A 20,959-nucleotide genomic window follows, 5' to 3' on the forward strand; every position below is an offset into this window, starting at 1 on the left:
TGCATGTGTCAGCATATGGTCTCACAAGGGGTCTGAGGATCTCATCTCGGTACCTAATGGCAGTCAGGCTACCTCTGGCGAGCACATGGAGGGCTGTGCGGCCCCCAAAGAAATGCCACCCCACACCATGACTGACCCACCGCCAAACCGGTCATGCTGGAGGATGTTGCAGGCAGAAGAACGTTCTCCACGGCGTCTCCAGACTCTGTCACGTCTGTCACGTGTTCAGTGTGAACCTGCTTTCATCTGTGAAGAGCACAGGGCGCCATTGGCGAATTTGCCAATCTTGGTGTTCTCTGGCAAATGCCAAACGTCCTGCACGGTGTTGGGCTGTAAGCACAACCCCCACCTGTGGACGTCGGACCCTCATACCACCCTCATGGAGTCTGTTTCTGACCGTTTGAGCAGACACATGCACATTTGTGGCCTGCTGGAGGTCATTTTGCAGGGCTCTGGCAGTGCTCCTCCTTGCACAAAGGCGGAGGTAGCGGTCCTGCTGCTGGGTTGTTGCCCTCCTACGGCCTCCTCCACGTCTCCTGATGTACTGGCCTGTCTCCTGGTATCGCCTCCATGCTCTGGACACTACGCTGACAGACACAGCAAACCTTCTTGCCACAGCTCGCATTGATGTGCCATCCTGGATGAGCTGCACTACCTGAGCCACTTGTGTGGGTTGTAGACTCCATCTCATGCTACCACTAGAGTGAAAGCACCGCCAGCATTCAAAAGTGACCAAAACATCAGCCAGGAAGCATAGGAACTGAGAAGTGGTCTGTGGTCACCACCTGCAGAATCACTCCTTTATTGGGGGTGTCTTGCTAATTGCCTATAATTTCCACCTTTTGTCTATTCCATTTGCACAACAGCATGTGAAATTTATTGTCAATCAGTGTTGCTTCCTAAGTGGACAGTTTGATTTCACAAAAGTGTGATTGACTTGGAGTTACATTGTGTTGTTTAAGTGTTCCCTTTATTTTTTTGAGCAGTGTATAAATAAATAACAGGTGCACAATTAAAATTCAAAGAGGTCCAGTGACTAACATTTTCTCCCCACAAAGGTCCAAACTATTAAAATGTCTAACGTGCGCTATGATTTGGGGGCATATGTAGATCTTGTGTGTGTATGTGTATATATATATATATATATATATATATATATATATATATATATATATATATGTTTGTGTGTGTGTGTATATATGTGTGTGTGTATATATGTGTGTGTGTGTGTGTGTGTGTATGTATGTGTGTGTGTATATATATGTATATATGTGTGTGTATATATATGTATATATATGTATGTATATATGTGTGTGTGTATATATATATATATATGTGTGTGTATGTATATATGTGTGTGTGTATGTGTACATATGTATGTATATATATGTGTATATATGTATGTGTGTGTATCTATATATGTATATATGTGTGTGTGTGTGTGTGTTACGTTCCCCAGTTTCTGTGTTGTGGTTTTGTATGTGTGCGTTTCAGGATAGCTTCCTGAAATTCCCCCAAGCAACTGATTGGTCGGCACCATTGCTAATTGGCGCTGACCCCACCCTCTCGTCAGAGGATACAGCTGTATCCCATTACAGACTCCTTTCCTTCTCCAGCTATATAAGCCAGTGTTCTGTTGCGCAGAAGAGAGCTGATTATTATGTCATGTGTTGGTTGTTGCTGATGGTGATATTTTGGTTGTTGCTCAGAGATAGGTTTTCGTTAAGTATTTTTGTAGCTGCCGATTTGAGGTATGTGTGTGCCAATAGAACTGTGTTTTTGATTCTTGAAATGGTTTACTTACGTTTGTGTTATTCTGTTTCATTTGTTCCCAGGGCGGAAGGGGAAGGCACCTAGGGAGTGCTTAGGCAAGAGGCCTGGGGGCATACATAACCCGTAGTATTTACTGTCTATGCACAGTAGGTAAGACATGGGCGGACCACCCACTGTAATTTGGTTAGCGCACCAGGTGGTGCTTAGGCAGGTAAGGTAGGAGAGGGGGCTTTGACTTTTAATTTGCTTTGGTTCCATCCAGCCCATCTTCCCCAAATTACCGTGTGACGAAATAAATTCTCAGTAAACGGTAAATTCTCTGCCTTTGTCATCCTTACTTGCACCTACAATCCCATACCTCTTCTTTCACTCCACGGGGAGTTGAGTTGTAGCAGGGTGTTGCGTTCCTTCTTCCTAGAGGCGTACGTAACAGCGTGTGTGTATATGTGTTTTTATGTATCTATGTGTGTGTATATATATGTATACACTTATTTGTGTGTGTGTGTGTGTGTATATATATATGTACAGTCATGGCCAAAAGTTGAGCATGACACATTCATTTTCAAAGTTTGCTGCTTCAGTGTCTTCAGATATTTTTGTCAGGTGTTACTATGGAATACTGAAGTATAATTACAAGCATTTCATAAGTGTCAAAGGCTTTTATTGACAATTGCATAAAGTTGATGCAGAGTCAATATTTGCAATGTTGACCCTTTTCAAGACCTCTGCAATCTGCCCTGGCATGGTGTCAATTAACTTCTTGGCCACATCCTGACTGATGGCCCATTCTTGCATAATCAATGCTTGGCGTTTTGTCAGAATTTATGTTTTTTTTGACCACCTGCCTCTTGAGGATTGACCACAAGTTCTCAATGGGATTAAGGTCCGGGGAGTTTCCTGGCCATGGACCCAAAATATCGATGTTTTGTTCCCCGAGCCACTTAGTTATCACTTTTGCCTTATGGCAAGGGGATCCATCATGCTAGAAAAGGCATTGTTCGTCACCAAACTGTTCCTGGATGGTTGGGAGAAGTTACTCTCGGAGGATGTGTTGGTACCATTCTTTATTCATGGCTGTGCAAAATTGTGAGTGAGCCCACTCCCTTGGCTGAGAAGCAACCCCACACATGAATGGTCTCAGGATGCTTTACTGTTGGCATGACACGACTGATGGTAGCGCTCACCTTGTCTTCTACGGACAAGCTTTTTTTCCGGATGCCCTAAACAATCGGAAAGGGGATTCATCAGAGAAAATGACTTTACCCCAGTCCTCAGCAGTCCAATCCCTGTACCTTTTGCAGAATATCAGTCTGTCCCTGATGTTTTTCCTGGAGAGAAGTGGCTTCTTTGCTGCCCTTCTTGACACCAGGCCATCCAACAAAAGTCTTTGCCTCACTGTGCGTGCAGTTGCACTCACACCTGCCTGCTGCCATTCCGTACTAGTGGTGCCCTGATCTCACAGCTGAATCAACTTTAGGAGACGGTCCTGGCACTTGCTGGACTTTCTTGGGCGCCCTGAAGCCTTCACAACAATTGAACTGCTCTCCTTGAAGTTCTTGATGATCCGATAAATGGTTGATTTATGTGCAATCTTACTGGCAGCAATATCCTTGCCTGTGAAGCCCTTTTTGTGCAAAGCAATGATGACGGCACGTGTTTCCTTGCAGGTAACCATGATTGACAGAGGAAGAACAATGATTCCAAGCACCACCCTCCTTTTGAAGCTTCCAGTCTGTTATTTGAACTCCATCAGCATGACAGAGTGATCTCCAGCCTTGTTAACGTGAGAATCACTGACTTGTCAGCTGGTCCTTTTGTGGCAGGGCTGAAATGCAGTGGAAATGTTTTTGGGGGATTCAGTTAATTTGCATGGCAAAGAGGGAATTTGCAAATAATCTTATCACTCTTCATAACATTCTGGAGTATATGCAAATTGCCATCATACCGAGGCAGCAGACTTCGTGAAAATTAATATTTGTCATTCAACTTTATATATGCGTCTGTATATATTTGTTTGTGTAAATATATATTATACACAAACATGTACCTGTGTAAATATTTGAGTATGTGTGTTTGTATATAAATATGCATGTATATGTTTTTTGTGTATGTGTAAAAACATTTATTTTAGGTTCAACACTTTTACTACATGGTTCCATAGTTTTGATGCCTTTACTATTATTCTACAATGTAGAAAAAGTAATAAAGAAACCCTTAAATGAGTAAGTGTCCAAACGTTTGACTGGTAGTGTATATACAGTGCCTTTGGAAAGTATACAGACCCCTTCACTTGCTCAACATGTTACGTTACAGCCTTATACTAAAATTGATTAAATAAATCCTCAGCAATCTACACACAATACCCCATAATGGACAGAGTGAAAAGTTTAGAAATGTTGCATATTTATAGAAAACAAAAAAACCTTTACATAAGTATTCAGACCCTTTGCTATGAGACTTGAAATTGAGCTCAGGTGCATCCTGTTTCTACAACTTGATTGGAGTCCTCCTGTGGTCAATTAAATTGATTGGACATGATTTGGAAAGGCACACACCTGACTATATAAGGTCCGACAGTTGACATTACATGTCAGAGAAAAAACTAAGCCATGAGGTCCTTAGGAACTGTCTGTAGAGCTCTAAGACAGGATTGTGCTGAGGCACAGATCTGGGGAAGGGTACCAAAACATTTCTGCAGCATTGAAGGTCCCCAAGAACACCACCATTATTCTTAAATGGAATAAGTTTGGAACGACCAAGACTTTTCCTAGAGCTGGTCACTGGCCAAACTTTACAATAGGGGGAGAAATGAACAAAAACCCGATGGTCACTCTGATACAGCTCAAGAGTTCCTCTGTGAAGATGGGGGAACCTTCCAGAAGGACAACCATCTCTGCAGCACTCCACCAATCAGGCCTTTATGATACAGTAGCCAGACGGAAGCCATTCCTCAATAAAAAAGCACAACAGTCCGCTTGGAATTACTCTCAGACCATGAGAAACTAGATTCTCTGGTCTGATGAAACCAAGATCGAACTCTTTGGCCTGAATGTCAAGAGTCACGTCTGGAGGAAACCTGGCACCATCCCTACTGTGAAGCATGGTGTTGGTAGCATCATGCTGTGGGAATGTTTTTCAGCGGCAGGAACTGGGAGACTAGTCAGGACCGAGGAAAAGATGAATGGAGCAAAGTAGAGATCCTTGATGAATACCTGCTCAGAACCTCTGGGTTAAAAGTTCACCTTCCAACAAGAAGCAAACAGCCAAGACAACGCAGGAGTGGCCCGGGGACAAGTCTCTGAATGTCTTTGAGTGGCCCAGCCAGAGCCCGGACTTGAACCCACTCTAACATCTCTGGAGAGACCTGAAAATATATGTGCAGTGACGCTCCCCATCCAACCTGACAGAGCTTGAGAGGATCTGCACCAAATACAGGTGTGCCAAGCTTGTAGCGTCATACCTAACAAGACTTCAGGCTGTAATCGCTGCCAAGGGTGCTTCAACAAAGTAAAGGGTCTGAATACTTATGTAAATGTGATATCCATTTTTAATAAATGTGTAAACATGTGTATTCATTGAAGTGAGGCAGACATATTCCACAATGCCCCTTATCCATCTCGTTGTCTGCTCTCGACCTTCCCTTCCCAAAACAATTCTCAGTACATCACTGGACCTATATAAAATAGACAGCATACATCTAAAATAAGATGCATTTGATAAACTATAGAATTCTGGTTACAAAATAACATTTATGATTGATAGTGTAACCTGGATAAAAATCAGCAGGTGGGCGCATCAAAAATCAGGTAAAGTGAAGTGTGTCCACGAATGCGCGTTTATATTCTATTTGGTTCCCGTTACATTGCATGAAAGAAAAAGAATACAAGCCCTGCAACCTATAATTGCACTGCTGGGACAGTCTCGCGCAATCAGTTTAACAGACGCAACCCGAGTACCATCATCATCAAATTGAGCCATAGAGCAGCCAGTGCTCCAAGTCTTGATTTAGTTAATCTTGACGTTACTGGGTAGACTGCTATTTAAGTAGCTACATTAGGTAAAGTTACCCTTTCGAAAAAAAATGCATGACTTGCTAGCTAACGTTAGCTGTAACGTTTATGTACACAGCGGTAAACCCTGTTGGTATGGCAAATGGTAACATATTAGCTCTGTAAAAAGCACAATGCCTCAATCAAATGTCGTTTTACAAATTTTCCCATGTTTATCCACAAATAACGCTAGCTAGCTAAACTAATGTTAGTTAGCTAATGTTAACTAGTCACGTCTTTACAAAATTGTAGCTAGCTACCCAACGTTTCCCACGCATTGTCGCCTCTTCATTCTTTTTACAAGACCGACAAATAAACTTGATATTTGTAATATTACTATGCATGACAGTGTTACCTTTGAGGGAAATAAAGGTTGTGTCATTTCTGATTAGTGGGAAAACATTGTAGTTGGCTAGCTAGCTAACCAGTCATATTTCTCACGCTAGTTTGTACGCAAGCTCAGTAGCTAGCTACGTGGTTTACTTTTCTGAGAAAGGAGAAGTACCCGGACTGACCACAATACATGAGCTAGAGCACTGTGTTGGATGCACATCTGAACTATAATTTTTTTAAATCCATTTATCATTCCAGCCATTAGGTAAATGCATCAACCCTTAAAGATTGAATGGTCGATAAGTAGGCTTGAAGTGTTGAAATAACACATGCAATAAATACATTGTTTAGATTTCTTTAATTCCATACATTTCAAAGTAATAACAGCTCAGTGACTTATGGCAACATTTACCCAATCATTAAAATGGCATCTGTTGGCTTCATGACGCAATGGCACAAGACCATTTTTTGTTGTGAGACATGACAAAAACTAGCATTGTATTGCTGTTGTGTAGCTACATATGTGACAGACTATTTCATAACTGGCTTAAATAATTGTTAAATGACTACTATTTGAGAGAGCTCTTTGAAAGGTGAAGACAGCCATAGCCTGTGTAGAGGTTTTCTTGAATTCAAAAGGAAAACAAGCAGATAGTCGTGGGCGAGTGCAAGACTAGCATTGGTATTGAGCAGCCCAAAGAACACCGTGTGCAGGTTTTTGCTACCACAATAGTCTACAAATTGGTCTACAACTCCCCTTTGTTATATGAGAAAATGCTATATTCACATAGTGTAGGTTGCAAAGCATGTAGGGAAACCTGCATACACTGGGGGGCTGGTTGACTGACATAGGGTGTCCCTGGAGTGGTCTAAAGCGCAGCGCCATGTAGAAAGAGTTGTTTTGTAAACACGTGTAGGCATTTAATGTGCTTAGGAGTACATTGTCAACTGGAGCCACTGCAGAGAGACAGAAAAACAATTGATTGACATCAACCCTGTACAATGGTGGGTTTTGACCTCGTGTGATATCGTCGGCATTACTCTACAATGTTGTTCCTAAAGTAGTTCTGCTAGGCTAATTACATTCATAAAACCGTCTAATTGTTACAGCTTGTAAGTGTGACATGCTTACCTCTTGAACGTTGACCTTGATAGTTCCATTGTTATCCTTGTCTAAGGTTTTGAAGGCACCTGAACCAGGAAGATACTACTTTTAGTGACAAAACAACTTTGCCAATTTTCACAATGATTATGTACCCCATTATTTTCAAAGTACCATTAGTTGTGCTGACACAAAAATGTAACAAAGGTTAATGCGTATGTAATTATATATATATATTTTTTTTTACATCGAACACCTATACAGATCAAAAATAACCATTGCCATGGTGATGAGATAGGAAAGAGCAGGGAATTGGACTTACGGCACATAGCGTCCAATCTCACAAGGCAGCCAATGCAGTTGTCAAAGTCCATGTTCCCGTTCTCATCGCTGTATCTGCGAATGATCATCTGGAACAGCTGATCATTGAGGGGAAAGCCTGTGTTCAAACCATAGACATAAATGTTTAGGTTTTATGTACATCCTTGGTCCACACTGAAAAGCTGATATGTATAAAGTTGTAAAGAATAACAGAATTGCTGGGTCAAACACCACTTTACTTAAGAATTTAGAGATTCAAAATGTATTCATATCACAAAGTGCAATGTTTCAAGATGTATGCTGTAAAAAGTGTCTGGCAAACAGCCAAAATGTTTGTGCTACATGATAGCTCTTACCTGCCGCCCTGAAAGCATTGGGAAGCTCATCTGCACCAATAACCCCAGAGCCATCAGTGTCATAAGTCTTATACACACACTGAAAAAACACAGTGAGATACATGTGTATGTTGTATGATACATCTATGATTAAATCTCCATGGTTACAAATTTGTATTATACTTTCTAATAAAAAAATAAAAATGTATATTAGTGCCAATACTCTCAAACTACTTTGTTACTCTCACCTGCCATTTCTTGATATTGTTCCAGAGGTGTTTGAACTCATGGAATCCGAGCTTCCCAGTACTGTCACACTGCAACAGCGTTAAGGTTAACAAAAACCTGACACCTATAACAATGCTGTGTACACAAAACATTAAGAACACCCGTTCCTTCCCTGACAGATAAGGTGAATCCAGATGAAAGCCATGATCCTTTATTGATGTCACTTGTTAAATCCACTTCAAAACAATGAAGGGGAGGAGACTGGTTACAGAAGGATTTTTCAGACAATAGGGACATGGATTGTGTATATGTGCCATTCATAGGGTAATTGGGCAAGACAAAAAAGATTGAAGTGCCTTTGAACAGGGTATGGTAGTAGGTGCCAAGCACACCGGTTTGAGTGTGTCAAGAACTGCAACGCTGCTGGGTTTTTCAACCTCAACAGTTTCCTGTGTGTATCAAGAACGGTCCACCACCCAAAGGACATCAAGCCAACTTGAGAACTGTGGGAAGCATTGGAGTCAACATGGGCCAGCATCCCAGTGGAATGCTTTTGACACCTTGTAGAGTCCACGCCCCGATTAATTAAGGCTGCTCTGAGGGCAAAAAGGGGGTGCAACTCAATATTAGGAAGGTGTTCCTAATGTTTTGTACACTCAGCGTAAGTTACCTCATTGGCTTGGTGGAGGCATGGGCTAATGGGAGTTTCCACCATATTTCTTATACCAGTCATTTTCTTTCAAATCAGTAAAGGGAAGTGAACACAACAAATCTAAAAGCATTGTATTGGTGGAGGCATGGGCTAGGTGGAGTTTCCACTTTATTTCTTATACCAGTCATTGGGAGATTCTCAATTTGTTTTGCTCGACTCATTGCTTCCACTACTCGTCTCCTATGAAAAAGGCCAAAGGTAAATCGAGGAGCGGAAGAAAGGAAACAAATGCGCAGTATGAAATGAGACTCCACCACGCACATCAGGCAAATTACGTTTACAGAGGAATCCCAAAATACATGTGTTAAGTGGTAAAAAGAAATGTAGCTGGTTGTGCCAGACATTTCATATATAAAAGATAAGTAGTGTATTGATTTTAAACATGTGCATGGTCTTCTCATTCGAGAAAACAACAGATGATTCAAAGGGGGTGTGGGCAGATTTCAAAACACTTCCATGATAGGAAACACCAGAATGTCCTTGGCTGGAGGAGGCTATCAGAGAGGTGCAAACTCTTCCGTTCGCCTATTAACAAATTGACATCCCTACATATGGTGACCACTTATTGGTTTCCGGGTCACAGAAAAGAGGATGGCGTAGTCGAGGGGAGGACAAACTTTACCAATTGAGAATTCCCCCATTTCCTTTCAAATCAGTGAAGGGAAGTGAACATGTGCACAATTACTTCCCACAACTCTAAAAGCATTGGATTGGTGGAGTGAGAGTTTCCACCATATTTTTTTAAACCAGTCATTTCCTTTCAAAATCAGTGAAGGGAAGTGAACAAATACCCACTTAGGAAGGTATTTCGACATAGCCATAGAAAATGTCTAAGAACAAGGGGGAGGTTATGAACAACCCATGCTTTCCAAGAGTTTAGGTCAATTTAAATAATCCATCAGATGTGTTATATGATGGATTATTTTAATTGACCTAAACTCTTGAGAAACATGGGTTGTCAATAAACCTTCCCCCGCTGAGACCTTTTATATGGCCATGTCTGAATAATCTCTCCATCCTTATGGCACTAAATTCTGGAAATGATACTTTTGCATCAACATCAGATGCATTACCACAAACAGATAATAACAGGAAGGATACATCCATGACTGCAACCATGCTCCTGCAGGACTCAATGCTAAACCCGTCTGTCTTCAGGTCACCATCTAAAATTCAAAAGCAGCCAGGTCACTCACTGGATTAACATGCCCTTAATGACTCACAAAGACAAACAATAATCAATCTCACTGAGAAATTCATCACAAATATTACATCTCAAACATGGCTTTCTGAGATAGAGTGATTGAATAACAGGTATACACTTAATGCACACAAGCACAGGCAAAGCCACATGAACAGAGACAGAAACATAGCTTACGTTTGGAAATAATTCTGTTCAAGATGTTCATCAATTCAGTTGGGCTCACCTCCATGTCCTTCGGGAAAAGTTATTCCGTTTAATTACTCCAACATCGAAGAATACCACGTATAAAGTGTCTTAACAATATTCAACTTGAGACATTCTTAAAACAGAAATAATTACATGAAGATCAAACTGCTATGCTGCATCAATTTCAGCAGTCACAGTGCCTTTCTAATGGCAATGTGTAGCATTGCCACAAGGGGTTTACTTTTACAGGGGTATTATGAAGGTAAACTAGAATAGGAATGTGTGAGAAGTGACAGGGACGTATCGTACTCACATCTCCAGCCAACTGCTGGAAGACTTTGCGAAACTGTCTTTCCTCGTCACTCTCATTCTGCTCTGCGTACGCAAGTGGCCTTCGTGGTGCGGGCTGCACGATAACATTTGTACTTCAGGTTACAATTATCCATAACAAATGCACATTTTCAGCAATACAGTATGCTCTGGTGATAACTTGAATGATAAAATAGCGATGCCACTCACTGGGTCAGAGGGCACAAACACAGCTGGATCAATATTGCTGCAAAGGACACAGGAAATTAACAGGTTAGTCACTTGGTAGCATTCCTAAGAGATAGATACGACACACACACACACACTTGTGGACACCCCTTCAAATTAGTGTATTCGGCTATTTCAGCCACACCCGTTCCTGCAGCCATGGAATCGCCATAGACAAACATTGGCAGTAGAATGACCTTACTGAAGAGCTTTGAACGTGGCACTGTCATTGGATGCCACCTCTCCAACAACTCAGTTCGGAAAATGTCTGCCCTGCTAAACTAAGTGCTGTTATTGTAAAGCCTTGGTTTCATGCATGTTAACATCAGATGCCTCCTCCCTAAGTTTGTTCTATTCGCTGCTTTAGCACACTCCGCTAACCCGGATGTCCTAGCCGTGTCTGAATCCTGGCTTAGGAAGTCCACCAAAAATTCTGAAGTTTCCATCCCCAACTACAATATTTTCTGTCAAGATAGAACTGCCAAAGGTGGCGGAGTTGCAATCTACTGCAGAGATAGCCTGCAGAGTTCTGTCATACTGTCCAGGTCTGTGCCCAATCAGTTCGTGCTTCTACTTTTAGAAATCCACCTTTCCAGAAATAAGTCTTTCACTGTTGCCGCTTGTTATAGACCCCCCTCAGCCCCCAGCTGTGCCCTGGACACCACATGTGAATTGATTGCCCCCCATCTATCTTCAGAGCTCGTACTCTTAGGTGACCTAAACTGGGATATGCTTAACACCCCACCCGTCCTACAATCTAAGCTAGATGCCCTCAATCTCACACAAATTATCAAGGAACCTACCAGGTACAACCCCAAATACGTAAACACGGGCACCCTCATAGATATCATCCTGACTAACCTGCCCTCTAAATACACCTCTGCTGTCTTCAACCAGGATCTCAGCGATCACTGCCTCATTGCCTGCATCCGCTATGGGTCTGCGGTCAAAAGACCACCCCTCATCACTATCAAACGCTCCCTAAAACACAGCAGGCCTTTCTAATCGATCCTGGAATCCTGGAAGCATATTGACCTTATCCCATCAGTAGAGGATGCTTGGTTGTTCTTTAAAAGTGCTTTCCTCACCATCTTAAATAAGCATCCCCCATTCAAAAAAATGTAGAACTAAGAACAGATATAGCCCTTGGTTCACTAAAGACTTGACTGCCCATGATCAGCACAAAAACATCATGTGGCGTACTGCATTAGCATCGAACAGGCACACGATATGCAACTTTCAGGGAAGTCAGGAACCAATATACACAGTCAGTTAGGAAAGCTAAGACTAGCTATTTCAAACAGAAATTTGCATCCTGTAGCACTAGTTCCAAAAGGGTTTGGGACACTAAAGTCCATAGAGAATAAGACCACCTCCTCCCAGCTGCCCACTGCACTGAGGCTAGGAAAAACTGTCACCACCGATAAATCTACAATAATCGAGAGTTTCAATAAGCATTTTTCTACGGCTGGCCATGCTTTACATCTGGCTAACCCTACTAGAGATCGACCGATTAATCGGAATGGCTGATTAATTAGGGCCGATTTCAAGTTTTCATAACAATCGGAAATTGGTATTTTTGGACACCGATTTGGCCGATTTTTACACCTTTATTTAATCTTTTTTAAACTAGGCAAGTCAGTTAAGAACACATTCTTATTTTCAATGACGGCCTAGGAACGGTGGGTTAACTGCCTTGTTCAGGGGCAGAACGACAGATTTTTACCTTGTCAGCTCGGGGGATCCAATCTTGCAACCTTACAGTTAACTAGTCCAACGCTCTAACCACCTGATTACATTGCACTCCACGAGGAGCCTGCCTGTTACGCGAATGCAGTAAGCCAAGGTAAGTTGCTAGCTAGCATTAAACTTATCTTATAAAAAACAATCAATCATAATCACTAGTTAACTACACATGGTTGATGATATTACTAGTTTATCTAGCGTGTCCTGCGTTGCATATAATCGATGTGGTGCGTATCGTTGCTCCAATGTGTACCTAACCATAAACATCAATGCCTTTCTTAAAATCAATACACAGAAGTATATATTTTTAAACCTGCATATTTAGCTAAAAGAAATCCAGGTTAGCAGGCAATAGTAACCAGGTGAAACTGTGTCACTTCTCTTCCGTTCATTGCACGCAGAGTCAGTGTATATGCAACAGTTTGGGCCGCCTAATTTGCCAGAATTTTACATAATTATGACATAACATTGAAGGTTGTGCAATGTAACAGGAATATTTAGACTTATGGATGCCACCCGTTAGATAAAATACGGAACGGTTCCGTATTTCACTGAAAGAATAAACGTCTTGTTTTCGAGCTGATAGGTCATTAATATGGTAAAATCTGGAAACTAAGGCTCATATTTCTGTGTGTATCATGTTATAACTAAGTCTATGATTTGATAGAGCAGTCTGACTGAGCGGTGGTGGGCAGCAGCATGCTCGTAAGCATTCATTCAAACAGCACTTTCGTGTGTTTTGCCAGCAGCTCTTTGTTGTGCTTCAAGCATTGCGCTGTTTATGACTTCAAGCCATCAACTCCCGAGATTAGGCTGGTGTAACCGATGTGAAATGGCTAGTTAGTTAGCGGGGTGCGTGCTAATAGCGTTTCAAACGTCACTCGCTCTGAGACTTGGAGTGGTTGTTCCCCTTGCTGTGCATGGGTAACGCTGCTTCGAGGGTTGCTGTTGTCGATGTGTTCCTGGTTCAAGCCCAGGTAGGAGCGAGGAGAGGGACGGAAGCTATATTGTTACACTGGCAATACTAAAGTGCCTATAAGAACATCCAATAGTCAAAGGTTAATGAACAACAAATGGTATAGAGAGAAATAGTCCTATAATAACTACAACCTAAAACTTCTTACCTGGGAATATTGAAGACTTATGTTAAAAGGAACCACCAGCTTTCATATGTTCTCATGTTCTGAGCAAGGAACTTAAACGTTAGCTTTGGCACATATTGCACATATTGCACTTTTACTTTCTTCTCCAACACTTTGTTTTTGCATTATTTAAACCAAATTGAACATGTTTCATTATTTATTTGAGGCTAAATTGATTTTATTGATGTAATATATTAAGTTAAAATTATTGTTCATTCAGTATTGTTGTAATTGTCATTATTACAAATAAATAAATAAAAATCGGCTTTTTTTGGTCCTCCAATAATCGGTATCGGTGTTGAAAAATCATAATCGGTCGACCTCTAAACCCTACCCCGCCAACAGCTCTGCACCCATCCACAGCAACTTGCCCAAGCCTCCCCCATTTCTCCTTCACCCAAATCCAGATAGCTGATGTTCTGAAAGAGCTGCAAAATCTGAACCCCTACAAATCAGCTAGGCAATCTGGACCCTCTCTTTCTAAAATTATCCGCCGAAATTGTTGCAACCCCTATTACTAGCCTGTTCAACCTCTCTTTCGTATCGTCTGAGATCTCTAAAGATTGGAAAGCTGCTGCGGTCATCCCTCTCTTCAAAGGGGGAGACACTCTAGACCCAAACTGTTACAGACCTATATCCATCCTGCCATGCCTTTCTAAAATCAAGTTAACAAACAGATCACCGACCATTTCGAATCCCACCGTACCTTCTCCACTATGCAATCTGGTTTCCGAGCTGGTCATGGGTGCACCTCAGTCACGCTCAAGGTCCTAAACGATATCATAACCGCCATCGATAAGAAACAATACTGTGCAGCCGTATTCATTGACCTGGCCAAGGCTTTCAACTCTGTCAATCACTGCATTCTCATCGGCAGACTCGATAGCATTGGTTTCTCAAATGACTGCCTCGCCTGGTTGACCAACTACTTCTCTGATAGAGTTCAGTGTGTCAAATCGGAGGGCCTGTCGTCTGGACCTCTGGCAGTCTCTATGGGGGTACCACAGGGTTCAATTCTCGGGCCGACTCTTTTCTCTGTATATATATCAATGATGTCGCTCTTGCTGCTGGTGATTCTCTGATTCACCTCTACGCAGACGACACCATTCTGTATACATCTGGCCCTTCGTTGGACACTGTGCTAACAAACCTCCAAACGAGCTTCAATGCCATACAACACTGCTTCCATGGCCTCCAACTGCTTTTAACTTCTTATGGCTGCAGGGGCAGTATTGAGTAGCTTGGATGAAAGGTACACAGAGGTGCCCATAGTAAACTGCCTGCTCCTCAGTCATAGTTATTAATATTTGCATTGGATAGAAAACACTCTGAAGTTTCTAAAACTGTTTGAATTATGTCTGTGAGTATAACAGAACTCATATGGCAGGCAAAAACCTGAGAAGTTCCACTTCCTGTTTGAATTTTTTCTGAGGTGGCAGATTTTCAACCAAGCTCTCAATGAAATTACAGCGAGATATGGATGAGTTTTCACTTCTTACGGCTTCCACTAGATGTCAACAGTCAATAAAACTTTGATGACTCATGTGAAGGGGGGCCGAAGGAGACAGGAATTAGTAATCACTGCCACGAGCTGAGCATGCTTTCACATGAGGAGGACCTCCGTTCCACCGCTCTTCTGAAGTCAATCTAATTCTCCGGTTGGAACGTTATTCAAGATGTATGTTAACAAAATTCTAAAGATTGATTCAGTACATCGTTTGACATGTTTCTACTGACTGTTACGGAACTTTTGGACATTTTGTCACGTTATAGTGGAGGCGCTTTGTGACTTTGGAATTGTTTACCAAAGGCGCTAACCAAAGTAGCTAATTGGACATAAATAACGGACACTATCGAACAAATCAAGCATTTATTGTGGACCTGGGATTCCTAGGACTGCATTCTGATGAAGTTCATCAAAGGTAAGGAAACATTTATCATGTATTTTCTGGTTTCTGTTGACCCCAACATGGCGTCTAATTTGGCTATTGTTCTGAGCTCCGTCTCAGATTATTGCATGATTTGCTTTTTCCGTAAAGTTTTTTTGAAATCTGACACAGCGGTTGCATTAAGGAGAGGTATATCTATAATTCCATGTGTATAACTTGTATTATCATCTACATTTATGATGAGTATTTCTGTTGAAACGATGTGGCTATGCAAAATCACTTGATGTTTTTGGAACTAGTGAATGTAACGCGCCAATGTAAACTCCGATTTTTTGTTATAAATATGAACTTTATCAAACAAAACATGCATGTATTGTGTAACATGAAGTCCTATGAGTGTCATCTGATGAAGATAATCAAAGGTTAGTGATTAATTTTATCTTTATTTCTGCTTTTTATGAAAGCTATCTTTCGCTGGAAAAATGGCTGTGCTTATTGTGGTTTTGTGGTGACCTAACATAATCGTTTGTAGTGCTTTCGCTGAAAAGTATATTTGAAATCAGACACTTTGGTGGGATTAACAACAAGATTACCTTTAAAATGATATAAGACACATGTATGTTTGAGGAATTTTAATTATGAGATTTCTGTTGTTTGAATTTGGCGCCCTGCACGTTCACTGGCTGTTGTCATATCGATCCCGGTAGCGGGATGCAGCCATAAGAAGTTAAATGCTAGTAAAACTAAATGCATGCTCTTCAACCGATTGCTGCCCGCACCCGCTCGACTAGCATCACTACTCTGGACGGTTCTGACTTAGAATATGTGGACAACTACAAATACCTAGGTGTCTGGTTAGACTGTGAACTCTCCAGACTCACATTAAGCATCTCCATTCCAAAATTAAATCTAGAATCAGCTTCCTATTTTGCAACAAAGCCTCCTTCACTCATGCTGCCAAACATACCCTGGTAAAACTGACTATCCTTCCGATCCTTAACTTCGGGGATGTAATTTACAAATTAGCCTCCAACACTCTACTCAGACTACATCCAATTTGCTATCACAATGCCATCCGTTTTATCACCAAAGCCCAATATACAATCCACCACTGCAACCTGTATGCTCTCGTTGGCTGGCCCTCACAACATATTCGTCGCCAAACCCACCGGCTCCAGGTCATCTATAGCAACACCCATCCGTAGCACGTGCTCCAGCAGGTATACTTCACTGGTCATCCCCAAAGCCAACACCTCGTTTGGCTCCCTTTCCTTCCAGTTCTCTGCTGTCAATGACTGGAACGAATTGCTAAAATCACTTAAGCTGGAGACTTATCTCCCTCACTAACTTTAAGCATCAGCTGTCAGAGCAGCTTACCGATCACTGCACCTGTACACAGCCCATCTGTAAATAGCCCACCCAACTACCTCATCCCCATATTGTTATTTTTTCCCCCACCCAAGTATCTCTACTTGCACATCATCATCTGCACATCTATCACTCCAGTTTTAATGATAAATTGTAATTATTTCATCACTATGGCCTATTTATTGCCTTACCTCCCTAATTTTACTACATCTGCACATAGCTTTTTCTATTGTGTTATTGACTGTACGTTTCTTTATCCCATGTGTAACTGTTGTTTTTGTAGCACTGCTTTGCTTTATCTTGGCCAGGTCGCAGTTGTAAATGAGAACTTGTCCTCAACTGGCCTACCTGGTTAAATAAAGGTGAGAAAATAAATAAATAGGAGCAACAACAGCCCTGCCGCAAAATGGTAAGCCACACAAGCTCACAGAACTGGACCGCCAAGTGCTAGAGCGTAAAAATCACCTGTCTTCAGTTGCAACACTCACTACCGAGTTCCAAACTGCCTCTGGAAGCAACGTCAGCACAATAACTGTTTGTTGGGAGCTTCATGAACTGGATTTCCATGGCTGAGCAGCCGTTCACAAGCCTAAGATCACTGTGCGCAAAGTTTGGTGGAGGAGGAATAATGGTCTGGGGCTGTTTTTCATGGTTCAGGCTAGGCCCCTTTGTTCCAGTGAAGGTAAATCTTAACTTTACAGTGTACATACTAGACGATTCTGTGCTTACAACTTCTTGGCAACAGTTTGGGGAAGGCCCTTTCCTGTTGCAGCATGACAATGCCCCTGTGCACTAAGCAAGGTCCATACAGAAATGGTTTGTTAAGATCGGTGTGGAAGAACTTGACTGGCCTGCACAGAGCCCTGACCTCAACCACATCGAACACCTTTGGGATGAATTGGAACGCCGACCATGAGCCAGGCTTAATTTCCCAACATCAGTGCCCGACCTCACTAATGCTTGTGGCTGAATGGAAGCAAGTCCCCACAGCAATGTTCCAACATCTAGTGGAAAGCCTTCCCAGAAGAGAGGAAGCTGTTATAGAAGTAAAGGGGGGATTCCATATTAATGCCCATGATTTTGGAATGAGATGTTCAACAAGCATGTGTCCACATACTTTTGATAATATAGTGTATGATGAGGGATTGATTTATGGCCTGAGGTTACTATCTGAAGAATCATGCTCCTATCCAACATAGCTTGGCTGTTGCAATGGTACAATCAGTTTTAGGAGTGTCAGTGTCCTAAAATTAGACTACTTTCATTGCCCTTCCTCCCCCGCAACCTATACAGCCTCCTCAACCACCTTCCCATCTGGCAAAGTCCAGGAAACAATTATTAATTTTTTTGCCAGAAACATGTAGAGACTAAATTCCTGTGGTGAACATTGTTTATTTGTAAGTCGCTCTGGATAAGAGCGTCTGCTAAATGACTTAAATGTAATGTAATGTAAATGTTTATACATAAGAGAGAATGATTTAGAAGACGTCCTTACTACTACAGCCAGATCCCTACCTTACGACATCAAGAATGCCACCGATGAGTCTTTTGGCAAGAAACATGTTTAATCAATTGAAATGTGTCAACCTGGGAGAAAGGAAAAACATGAAAAAACGTTAGTCGTTTTTAAACGTAGTTTATATTTAAAAAACACACCTGAGTCAAATACATCATGGAAATCATACGGCCATTACAAGAATAATGGAAGCCTACTAAGTCAGCTAGGATAGGCCAATGACTATGGGGATAGGCTAATTACTCAAGTTGATACATGCCATGGGAGTCATACCCGCTGCAAATGTTTCGCCCTACGACGACTTTGGCAAAAAAACACCCCTTTCAGAGTGGTCTGCTAAAAAGGACAAAATGAATCAATATTAACCCTGCGAATGATAAATTGATGTTTAACTCACGACAGCTAGTTAGGGGGCTAATTTGCCGACCACATCGACGTTAACTAGCGAAGTTAACTTAAATCAATGCTACGAACATATTTAATGGGAAGGCTGAACAGTCAGTTCGTTTAAATAATGTTACGATTACAACCCAAAACTGTATGGTCTTTTTCGTAAGCCTACAAACCAACTACTAGACAGGTTACCTACTAGCTAGCTACTAGCTAGCTTGCCCGGACAGGAAGAGGATGGCTAGCAGTGTGTTACTAACTAGTTAACGTTAGCTAGCTGAGAATGCTGACGTAGTAGGCAAACGAGGCTACAATAACACTATAGTCACATCGACAAAAGTATTCAACATGTTAGTAGTAGCTACTTACCAGACTTTGAGTTGCCAGTGATATTGTAAAAAGAAAGCAAGGAGGCTGTCACGCACGTTATTTTGGTAAACCAATGAGGAGTGATGCCGTGCCCATGTCATGTCTGAAACTGGGGTCCTCTTAGTTAAAGTGAACGTAAGTTTTTTGCGTAGAGCTTGCTGCTTCTTCGATGAGGTTTAACGGCGGTTAGCATCCAATAAATGTTGCATTACAGCCACATACTACACTGGAGTACAACTAACTCCCTTATACTTTGCTTGAATTTTTATTTATTTTATAAAAATTTAAAAAACTACCCTCTAACACTACACTCACAAAAAATAACACCACACTACTCCACTATTTAAATATATTTAGTCCTACCTCAGGCCAATAACCTGAAAGGATGGGACACCACCACTTAACACACCCTGTAAATTCTGATGTCATGTCTCGCACACCCAACTACCTCTCTGCAGCTGCCACCACAACCTCAATTTTCTGTGACTTACATTCTATCCCTCCAGTACAGTTGATAACCATTGCTATAAATGCTAAAAATCCAATCTTACTCTAACATATCACTTTTTGGCCTATCCCTCTGTACTGGTACATATCTACCTCACACCCCTCCTCTCAGGATCCCTCCCCCTTGACCCATCTTCCTCTACTTTCTTCACTGTCTCAGCATATGACAACTTTTGCACTACTCTAACCATGAAAACATCAACCTGCCTCACTCGCACGGGCCTTTTCTGATCCCCAGCCCCATGACTACACCTACAATTAACACATACCACTACTTTCCCCAATGCTACACATTCCTTTGTCTCATGCCCTTCTGCACACTTCTCACATCTAGTAACCTCCCTCCTACACACTGCTGCTACATGCCCATAAGCTTGACACCTGTAACAACGTAAAGAGTTCGGCACAAAAGCTCATACAGGATAACTTATATATCCCAACATCACTTTGGCAAGCAGACTCAACATAAAAACAACAAACAATGACTCTTCTATTTCACCACTCACACCACCCTGTCTGCGTCGCACCAAACGACGAGCATCACAAACACCGGGAATCTTCCCCTTCAATTGGTCAACTTTTACATTTACTGTTACCCCAGTAAATCACTCCTTTCAATGGCGCTATTTTATTGAGAGCAAAACAATTAAAATGTCTTGCCCCCATTGGTTTAACGCAGAGCACCTTCGTACCTATGACCAGCAGAAACACAAACAATTATCACAAGACCACTTCTGGTTACCCTCACTGATTCCACAGCACCCAATTCTGTTTTCACTGACCCTAAAACAACAAATGGATCAGCCAAAGGGCAAGGGTCCACATCTTCCAAAAACTTCAGCCCTACTGTCAGACTCATCTTTATCCTGACCCTCGGTGCAAGCCTCGGGCTCCGAGAAATTCACCACACCTACCACCTCGGATACTTCGACCTCATTCACTTCCATTTCTCCTCCTGTCTTCAGCTCACTCTGCTTACAATTTCTACCATTCTTCTTTAACAAACCATCTCCCTTTTCCCTGCCATTTTTAACCGACTCAAGCTTATCCTCTTCCTTGCTCTCTCTCTCTGCCTCTCTTTTTCCCTCCATTTCAAGTATATGTCTCCTTATGATAATACTGCACTTCTCCTGACATACATCTTGTTCTTGCCTTTGTAACGGATGTGAAATGGCTAGCTAGTTAGCGGTGGTGCGCGATAATAGCCTTTCAATCGGTGACGTCACTCGCTTTGAGACCTTGAAGTAGTGGT

The 20,959-nt window shown here is 41.8% G+C and overlaps 1 protein-coding gene across 2 annotated transcripts; it reads right to left on the reverse strand.

Annotated features, from left to right (window-relative positions):
• Positions 1-6,494: 6,494 nt before the first annotated feature.
• Positions 6,495-19,308, reverse strand: LOC120031506 (calpain small subunit 1-like). 2 transcript variants are annotated; one of them, XM_038977288.1, is made up of 11 exons: positions 19,201-19,308; positions 18,441-18,512; positions 10,763-10,799; positions 10,557-10,649; positions 10,232-10,289; positions 9,955-10,019; positions 8,162-8,230; positions 7,935-8,013; positions 7,580-7,696; positions 7,288-7,346; positions 6,495-7,112 (listed from the first exon to the last, which is right to left on the reverse strand). In XM_038977288.1, exons 2-11 carry the CDS (start codon positions 18,485-18,487, stop codon positions 7,086-7,088), a joined length of 651 nt encoding a protein of 216 aa, XP_038833216.1. In that variant the 5' UTR covers positions 18,488-18,512; positions 19,201-19,308; the 3' UTR covers positions 6,495-7,085. The 2 variants fall into 2 exon arrangements, with proteins under 2 accessions (XP_038833216.1, XP_038833223.1); XM_038977295.1 differs by lacking the exon at positions 19,201-19,308 and adding an exon at positions 18,715-18,994.
• Positions 19,309-20,959: the final 1,651 nt, after the last annotated feature.

The sequence above is a fragment of the Salvelinus namaycush genome, chromosome 3 (genome assembly GCF_016432855.1).
Source record: "Salvelinus namaycush isolate Seneca chromosome 3, SaNama_1.0, whole genome shotgun sequence".
NCBI lineage: Eukaryota > Metazoa > Chordata > Actinopteri > Salmoniformes > Salmonidae > Salvelinus > Salvelinus namaycush.

Coding starts and splice junctions, on each gene's coding strand:
- LOC120031506 (XM_038977288.1), bottom strand. CDS start 18,487: ATGTTTCTTGCCAAAAGACTCATCGGTGGCATTCTTGATGTCGTAAG. Junction 10,800..18,440: donor GGCATTCTTGATGTCGTAAG/GTAGGGATCTGG, acceptor TGTCCTTTGCAG/CAATATTGATCCAGCTGTGT. Junction 8,231..9,954: donor GCATGGTTGCAGTCATGGAT/GTATCCTTCCTG, acceptor ACGCTGTTGCAG/TGTGACAGTACTGGGAAGCT.